Source organism: Melanotaenia boesemani, chromosome 4 (assembly GCF_017639745.1).
Source record: "Melanotaenia boesemani isolate fMelBoe1 chromosome 4, fMelBoe1.pri, whole genome shotgun sequence".
NCBI lineage: Eukaryota > Metazoa > Chordata > Actinopteri > Atheriniformes > Melanotaeniidae > Melanotaenia > Melanotaenia boesemani.
In genome coordinates this window covers 33751002-33760656 of record NC_055685.1, presented here as the reverse complement: position 1 = coordinate 33760656, position 9655 = coordinate 33751002, and the positions used below count along the sequence as shown (strand labels likewise).

The window sequence follows — 9655 nt, the reverse complement described above, 5'->3', positions numbered from 1 at the left end:
GCTGTAATCGCTGGGTGCTTGTGCCAAACAAACCGCGCCAGATGGTATCCAGAATGCGCGGTCCCAGTTGTGCACATTTATTAAACCTTAGATCTCTCCCCCCACTCCCCTTTCAGTTCCATGCCCTCGCATGTGCGCGCGCATTCATGCGAGATAGACCTTTCTCTGGTCAACTGAGACTGCATGCTCGAACGAGTGAGTTTCGGATGCTGCGCTCCTTATCAAAAACCCGTCCTGCGGGGAGTTTAAAGTGATGTTGAACAGATTTGTGCACGGGGACAGAGCTGTTCCTCGGCGTGACCAACTCTTTAAAGGCATTCATTAGAGTCCGGCTCTCTTTCAAGGCGATTCGCCACACAGCTTACCCAGCTTATACTCTCACCCACAGACAGCCACAGATGAGGCACATGTGAAGAATATACTTCACTCAATGCATCTACCACAAAGTGCCTGTGCATGGAAAAGGGGTGGGTAGTCAGCTGCCACTTCAAAGTGCAGAAAAAGACGAGGTACAGCATAAGCTGGTGAGATGCATTAATGCCGAGGCATCAAGTGCTTCAGTCATTCTGGGTTGAGAGATGGTTATTGCAGAACTATCATGTATTTTAGATGACAAACGTATCCCGCACGGCTTCAAATGTGGTGATGGTTAAACGATAACTTTGTCTATTGAGAATTTTTGTGTCTCCATGTTTTCTGGGGGGAACAGACCCGAAGCGAGAAAATCATAAAGCTCTCTTTGGTTTTACAGCAGTGGGGGAAAAAAAGAAGAAGCAAAGGAAGCTCTCTGAATGGATGCTTTATTCGTGAGTTTATTTTATCCCCTGACCATTGTAGACCCATAGTCGTAACTCTGAAAAGTGGTGAGAGTGAACCCCCCATAAGGTGTTTTATTTTCTTCTTTTTTTTACCCCCTTCCTCACCCCCCACACAAACACCCACTTTCTCTTTTTTCCTCCCCTCTAGCACCTCCTTCTCTCCTCCTTTGGACTTCAAGTGGCCACCAGCCAGCTTTTGATTTAAGATGCGTTTGTCTTACCCGGGATGTGAAAAGGGGGCCAGTGCTCATGTACAAGTAGTAGGTTTGAGGCGGGTTATTTTGGGCAAATCTGTGTGTAGAGGCACCTCAAACGGAGAGAGAGAGCGGAGTGGAGCGCACGGAGCAAAGACCAGTCGCAGGGAGGAGAGGGAGAAAGGCGCACAGATTTCAGAGGCATTCAGCTGTTTTTTTCCTCCGCACACTGGATGCGGGCAACAGATCTGCATGGCAGGAGAGGACAGATAAAACAATTTCGGATGCTTTTATGGAAATTAACACAACTTAAGCAAGCTTGCAGTAAACAGTCGCGTGTTTTTCTTCTCCTCACTCAGAGAGGGAAATGCCGCAATTGTATAAAGCAACCGAACACTTCGTAAGTTAAAACTGGACCTGATATCTACTGAATATTTTAGCTATTTTTTAGTGTTTTATCCCAATCAACAATGCAGCCAGAAAAAATGACCGGGCTCTTTTTGACAAGAATGTGGAGAGTTCTGGCTCTTTTGGCGCTGGCGACGCAGCACGCCGATGGGAAGACACTGAAATATCAGATTTACGAGGAGCAAAAGGTGGGGACAGTTATTGCCCGTTTGAAAGATGATGTTGCGGATGTTTTGGCCAAACTTCCGAGCTCTGTGTCCCCTCGATTCAGGGCTATGCAACGTGGAAGCTCATCTTTCCTCACAGTGCGCGAGCAGGACGGAGAAATCAGCATCAGGACCAAAATTGATCGTGAAAAACTCTGCGAAAAGAATCTTAACTGCTCCATTCAATTCGACGTGCTGACGCTCCCCACTGAGCATCTTCAGCTGTTTCACGTCGAAGTGGAAGTGTTGGACATCAACGATAACGCACCCCAGTTTGCGCGTTCCGTCATTCCCATTGAGATATCCGAGAGTGCGGCTGTGGGGGCTCGCATTCCCCTGGACAGTGCCACAGATCCCGATGTCGGTGAGAACTCTCTGTACACATATGCTTTAGAGCCCAACAATTTCTTCAAGATTGATATTCAATCCAGAAGTGACGGGGTTAAGTACGCAGAGCTGGTGGTGCTCAGGGAGTTGGATCGGGAGGTGCGCTCCGGTTACGAACTTCAGTACACAGCTTCTGACAGGGGCGTTCCCCCAAGAACAGGTTCAACGATCCTCAAAATCAGTGTTGCTGACTCAAATGATAACAGTCCGATTTTTGAGAAGTCTTCATATATCATAAGTCTCCCTGAAAATTCACCTGTTGGCACTCTGCTCATTGACTTAAACGCCACAGACGCTGATGACGGCACAAACGCCAAAATAGTTTACTCATTTAGCAGTCACGTGTCTCCCAAAATTATGGAGACGTTTAAAATTAATCCCGACAGTGGTCACTTGTCTCTTATCAGACGCGTGGACTATGAGACCCTGAACTCTTATGATATTGATGTGCAAGCGCAGGACATGGGTCCTAACTCCATGCCTGCACACTGCAAAATCCTGGTTAAAGTGGTCGATGTAAACGACAACAAACCAGAAATTAGTATAAATCTCATGTCCTCGCAGGGGAATGGGGACGCAGCTTATATATCAGAGGCTTCTCCTTTGGACACGTTTGTTGCGCTGGTGAGGGTGGAAGACTTGGACTCTGGTTTGAATGGAGAAGTTGAGTGTAAGCTTCATGGTCAAAGCTACTTCAAACTACAGAGAACATACGAGAACAACTACATGATTTTAACCAACGTGTCTCTGGACAGAGAGAAGAGGTCAGAGTTCAGTCTCACTGTGGTGGCAGAGGACAAGGGGGCACCCAGCCTCTCTACCGTCAAACATTTCACCGTGCATGTTACTGATGAAAACGACAATCCGCCACGTTTTGAGAAGGGCCGATATGAGATCTTTAAATCAGAGAACAATGCCCCTGGAGCATATCTGACATCCATCATGGCCACTGATCCTGATCTGGATGTAAACGGACAGGTGAGCTACTCCATCTTGGAAAACTTAGTTCAGGAAAGCTCCATCTCCACCTACGTCACCATCGACCCCTCCAATGGCGCCATCTATGCGCTGCGCACCTTTGATCGCGAGGATGCGAGTCGTATCTCTTTTGTTGTGCAAGCCAAAGATGCAGGGAAACCAGCACTGCTTAGTAATGCCACTGTTGTTTTGAATATTCTGGATGAGAATGACAATCCTCCGGTTATCGTGGTCCCCCAGCTGTGGAATTTCACTGCAGATGTTCCTGCATCAAAGTTCACAGAAGCTGGACACTTAGTAACTGTGGTCAGAGCAACTGATCGTGACACAGGGGTCAATGCTGAGCTTATTTGCTCTATTGTAAGTGGCAACGATGAAGGATTTTTCCTTATGGACCCCAGAACATGTGAGATCCACGCAAATGTCAGTCTGGAGAACTTCCCCCATGAGCATGCTGAACTCACGGTCGTGGTTAGAGATCATGGAAAGGAAAGTCTCAGTGCCAAGGCTGTTCTGAAAATCACCCTCTATGAGAACTTGGAGAACCACGTACAGTTAATGGACCAGGGAGAATCCACCCTAGATGCGTCTCTGATCATCATCATCTCCCTGGGGGCCATCTGTGGCGTGCTCCTGGTCATCATGGTGGTCTTCGCAGCGCGCTGTAACCGAGAAAAGAAGGACACCAGGAACTCCTACAACTGCCGGGTTGCAGAATCCACTCACCAGCACCACCCCAAAAAGCCCTCGCGCCAAATTCACAAAGGTGACATCACCCTGGTTCCCACGGTGAACGGCACCCTCCCCATCAGGGCCCACCACCGCTCACCGTCAGCCACGCCTCCCATGGACCGAGCCCAGATGGGAAGCAGGCAGAACCATCACAGCCGCCAATCCCTGAACAGCCTGGTGACCATCTCATCCAATCACATCCCAGAGAGCTTTGCTCTGGAATTGGCGCACGCAACTCCACCGGTGGAGGTGAGCACACACACAAGCAGACACACACATGTGGAGCAAATAACTCTCAGAAATATCAAATGGGATGCCCACAATACAAACAAAAACAAAAAAAAAAACAAAACAAATGTTTCTCTTTCAAACACACACACCAACCCACATCAACCCTCTTCGCGTCCTCTTCCTCCTCCTCACGCAGCTGTCTCTGTTTGAGCAAATTAACTCATCTCCATGTGTGACAGTGACTTAATCAACACTGCCCTGTAGTTCAGACTGACTCTCATTAAATTTGTTGATGATTATAGATGTATTTGTCTTTACCTTGTCATCATTGCCTCCATCATCACTATGACTCACCCCTCAGTCATGTTTCCATATTCATCTAGACTTACCCCATCCCACTTCTCCCTTTTTTTGTTTAAATGTCATCCATTTTGTCTCCCATTTTTAGCCGCATCTCCATCATCCATTTTGTGTTTACTCATCTATTATTTTGTCTTCTGTGTTGTCCCCCACCCCACCCCTTATTTTTCTCCTGTCCTCTTCAATGTCCCATCTGTTATCCCCCCCCCCCCCCCCCCCCCCCCCCTCTTTTTTTTCTGTTTCTTTTTGTTTTATTTTGTTTGTTTTGTCATTTTTGGATGTAGCAAGTCTCACAGCTTCTGTCCATGCTCCATCAGGGCCAGTACCAGCCCAGACCCAGTTTCCGTGGCAACAAATACTCCCGCAGCTACAGGTAATTTATCCGTACCCCTCAGTCCCCCTCTCCTCTTCCCAAAAAAGATTTAATCTTTTGTCTACTTTTTTTTAAACCTCTTGTTTCTCATTGTGTATTTCATGTCCCAACATGTTAAGTTACTTGTCAGTTTATCTTTTACATGGTCTGACAGTGTGTAAATGTAATTATTTTTACATATTTCAGTTGTTATCATATCATTCAGTTCAAAAATATGCAATTCATTTGTCTAAGTGTCGCAACAAATTTCACAGTTCTCACAAGAAACGGGCTCATATTGTAAAGTCTGCCTCCATCAGAATTCATCCCCTTATGATCTCTAACTGATGGATTTATTGATGCCCCTCGTGGCTGCTCTGATAGATTTATTGATGGGTTCTACCTGCATGTAGAATTTATGGGCCAAGCCTTGTCTGGTGATTTGACAGATTGCAGAAGAAGTCTCAAGTTTGAAAAGATGGATTTAGTCTTCTCAACCGTCAGACTGATTCATTCAGCTTTCCATGTGTAGCATAGAAACATAAATTATCACATGATACTGTTTTTATGAAACTTTTTACATAAAAAAAAATATATATATATATATATTTCCTTGCAGATATGCATTACAAGACATGGACAAGTTCAGCCTGAAGGACAGTGGTCGTGGAGACAGTGAGGCGGGGGATAGCGACTGTGAGATGGGGCGGGAATCCCCTGTGGACAGGCTGCTGCTGGGGGAGGGCTTTTCTGACCTGATGCACCTCGAAATGCACCATCGACTCCATCCAGGTGGGATTTGGGTTATGCGGCCCATTTGTCTCAGCCTAAGTGGCTGCAGACAAGACATTCCTTTCCTTCTTTTTTTTTTATTTTCCCAGCTTTACACCTCTCTCAGTGTGACTTGGCTCCACATCACTTGCACCCTCTATACCATCACCTCACCTTTTAGACCTTAAATAAATCTTTATACAATCAGTTTCTTTGTGATCCAGATGGAATTAACCAAATGACTGTAAAACATTGAACTATTCATGGTCTTTGAAATTTAGAGAGACATTTATGGCATTTGGTGCTAAAAGTTAATTAAAAATTACCTGAGCTGGCTTTCTCCAGACCACACCCTGCCCTCTAGTGTAGTGCCTTCCTAACAAATTTCAGCACCTTGGACAGTGCCAGGCCTAAGCCCATTATTTGTTTTGTACACCTGCCTTTACAGGCACTAAATTCACCCTGTTGCAAACACAATCTCTATTATACTCAGCCCCATTCTTCCATACAACCCTCATTTCCACGCTTGTTATCACACCGACAGAGTTTACAGTGTTTCCGTATGTGCTACTGTGTGTGCGCGCGTGTGTGTGTGTGTTATCTGCCCCTAAGATAGAGTCGTGTCTGTAAAATCCTCCCTGGAGCGGAGATGAGTCGGCTGTCACTCATCGGTATGTGTCTCAGGGTGCTGTTTTTTTTCCCCCTCCCTCTCTCTTTTTTCCCTTTCTCTTTTTTCCCCCTGGTGAGTGACAGTGGTGCGCTTTCATGTCTGAACTGAGGAGAATTCATAGTAATTGCTTTTAGAATGATGTTATTCTCCCTCTCTCTCTGACTCTGTCCTTGTCTTGCTTTCTCCTACATGCCTGAGAGCTCCTCAGCATCTCTGTCTCTCCTCTTTACTTGTTACCGTAATCTCAATCTTTATTAAGATATATAAAGACAGAGGTGGTGGACACAAACAGTCTTTCCTCATCTCACATTTTTCCTCCCTTCAACAAAGACTTGGAGATGTTGTAGAGCTCCTCCCTCCCCTTTCCCTTTGCTATCCTTTATGCTATTATGAAAAACAAAAATGGGGAGGAGGAGATAATGGGCCAAGAGGGAGGATTACAGCTGTTACTCTTCAATAGATTTAATTTGTTTAGATTTTTCTATTTAGATGGGCAAATGTAACTAATCATGCTGGATATGACAACAGGAGCTAAACAGACAAATCCCTGCCTCAGCCTTGTAGTGTGGAGACGTGGACACACTTGGCAAACCAGCCAAATATTACATTAGCATCTGCATGTAATGCCAACTGGATGGGATATGGCTATTGTTTATTCATTATTCAGGTCCTTTCATTATTCCCCCTACCTGGCACTACCTGGATGTGCATGTGATAAGCTATAAATACCACCAGCATGAGATCAAGAAGAGTGAAGTAAAAACCTACAAAGATAAGATGAGTTGAGGAAATACTGAACCAGTATAGAGAAAATACTAAATAGGTATTGAATGGGGTCGGGCTAATGGACTAAGGCATAGTTTATCATGCTGAAGGGTATCCTTGGCCTTATTTGAACCTCTAACAAAGTAACTATGCACTGTAACTGAAATGACTGTTCACAAGGATTATATATATAGATAGATAGATAGATAGATAGATCGATCGACAGACAGACAGACAGACAGACAGACAGACAGACAGACAGACAGACAGACAGACAGACAGACAGATAGATAGATAGATAGATAGATAGATAGATAGATAGATAGATAGATAGATATAGATATTTAGCAAATGGTTGAGATGACAGTTAATAATTTAGCAATTGTAATTAAATTGTCAAAGCTTGAAACAGCAATGGGATAACAATGACTTTTGACATTTAGATGAGTCAGACATGTTTTTTATTTTTTATTTTTTTGCAACTTTTCAATAAAATGCATTCTAGTCATTGAAAATTTAGCTTTAACAAATGGATAACAGGGAGATTAAGGGCTGCAAAATTTAAACATGTTTTCTGAGCAGGTTTCCAGTCATGTCACAAAATGTCCCTTTACTGTTGCTGAACTTGACTCTGTTTTTTTTTTTTTTCTACTTTTTCATTTGTTTGTTTTTTATTGTTTTAGCCATGAGACTGTGCACAGATGAATGTCGCATCTTGGGACACTCTGACCAGTGCTGGATGCCACCCCTCTCCTCACCCACTTCCTCTGCTGACTACCGCAACAACATGTACATCCCTGGAGAGGAGTCCTCCCAGCAGCCCCAGCTCGATGATGACCAGTCCTCTGTTGACTCAGAGAACCGTAAGAGCTTCTCCACTTTTGGCAAAGAGTCTGGAAATGAAGAGCTGGGGTCCGTAGGAGGAGGAGGTGGAGGAGGTGATGTGTGTGCAGCTGGAGGAGGGGCGGGCTCCCTTCTCACAGAGATGAACTCTGTGTTCCAACGACTCCTACCCCCTAATATGGACTCTTATTCTGAGTGCACGGAAACGAGCCTGCCCTCTTCCTCGTCAACTGCTGAGAGAGGAAGCGGACGTGGTGGCAATATTGCCGGTAACCATAGTAACAATGCTGTTCCTCAGGACAACCGCAGAGGGTTGTTGCCGGGTGGCAAAGGTCCTGCTTATCCCCCAGGTGTAGCTGCATGGGCTGCCAATACCCACTACCTGAACCCAGGAAGTGGATCAGTGGGGAACAACCATGTTTCCTCCTCTTCTTCTTCTTCATCCTCAACCTCCACTTCCACCTCCGCCACTGGACAGCCACCACATCTAAAATGGCTACCAGCCATGGAAGAAATTCCAGAGAATTATGAGGAAGATGACTTTGATGGCGTCTTTCATCAGGGCCACCAGGGTGGCAAGCGTAGCGAGGGCCGCCATGAGACCGGCATGGACACGAGTGAGTTGGCTCATGAGATCAACAAGCTGCTGCAGGACGTCAGACAGAATTAGAGGAAAGAAGAGAAGGCAGGGCATGGTTTCACAGAATGATGAAGGAACCTTTTATCACATCATGGTACACATTTGCTCTTTGTGCCAACATTTAAATGCTTGTCTTGTTTATTTTGACCAAATTTCCTCTTTGTCTCAGCGCTGAGAGACTAAGAGAAAAGTCAAACATGGCATTGAAACTGTGAAGTGACTTAAAGACATCAAAGCAGATGCTTAAAGAACAGATCGCTCAGTTGTTGTTAGTGTTTCTGAAAGTTTTTTGAATGAGTGATTCAGAAGTCCACCCACACAAGAAAAGAACTATCCTTTTTCACTTGTACTGTTTACAAAGGTGTGAACAGATTTGGAGAAACCAACTGTTGTGTGATCTTATTTCATATTTTACAGTATATATACTAAACAGTATATATTGTACAGTGTCTGTAGAAAAAGGCAAACTCACTTGAATATTGTGCCATGTCTCCTGTTTTGTTATTATGGAATGTAACTGTAAAATTTGACTTTGTATTTTAAAAATACACACTTTTTTACTTCTATATATTTATATGTGTCCATGTATGTTTGTACAGAAAAGAAAACAAATGTCTATTTTTTTATATTCGTCACTGCATGTCTTAATATCGCTTTAATGTGTCTTTTTCCCCTGCCCTGTATATTTTGTAAAACAATTGTATTTAATTTTGTTATTGAATGTGTGTGTGTGTGTGCATATATATAAAAAGAAAAATAATCACGTCCCAATGCAGTTCCATGTTGGAAGTGGATTTTGTATGGTAACATTGTGACCAGTGGATGATAAATAAAGTGGAGGGATTCGTAACAATTTTGACATTTTCTTCAATGAGTGCGTAATTTTTATTTATTTTTTTATTTAAATAGCATGTGCTAATTCCCCTCCTCTGGTTTACTTTCTGAGTGCTTCCTTTTGCCCCTCTGTCTTTTAGCACCTCCTAATGTTCAGCACCAGAACTGCAGCTCCTGCAGTTTGCAAAGCCAAATAAATCTCTCTTGAAACAGACCTTCTATAGGCCTCATTACATCTGTCATTACATCACATACACACGTGTGACTCAGCAAATAAACACTGCATTTGTTCTGAATTAACTCCCAAATGATCTTTTTATATTAAACTGCATTTAGGTGTTAATTTCATTCCTCGTTTTCACTGTCTCTGTCATCTGTGAAAGCAGAGCACTTATACTAAACAGGCTATGCTTGGCAAATGAAGAGCATCTGAGAATAACTACATAATGACAAAAATGAAAGCATG

General features: G+C 44.0%; 1 protein-coding gene across 2 annotated transcripts; it reads left to right on the top strand.

Annotated features, from left to right (window-relative positions):
• The first annotated feature begins 1020 nt into the window (after window positions 1–1020).
• On the top strand, window positions 1021–9415 carry pcdh18a (protocadherin 18a). Of its 2 annotated transcripts, none has more exons than XM_041983921.1 (4): window positions 1021–3972; window positions 4599–4687; window positions 5286–5458; window positions 7556–9415. In XM_041983921.1, exons 1-4 carry the CDS (start codon window positions 1483–1485, stop codon window positions 8383–8385), a joined length of 3582 nt encoding a protein of 1193 aa, XP_041839855.1. In that variant the 5' UTR covers window positions 1021–1482; the 3' UTR covers window positions 8386–9415. The 2 variants fall into 2 exon arrangements, with proteins under 2 accessions (XP_041839855.1, XP_041839856.1); XM_041983922.1 differs by having other exon boundaries at window positions 1022–3972; window positions 4632–4687; window positions 7556–9414.
• Window positions 9416–9655: the final 240 nt, after the last annotated feature.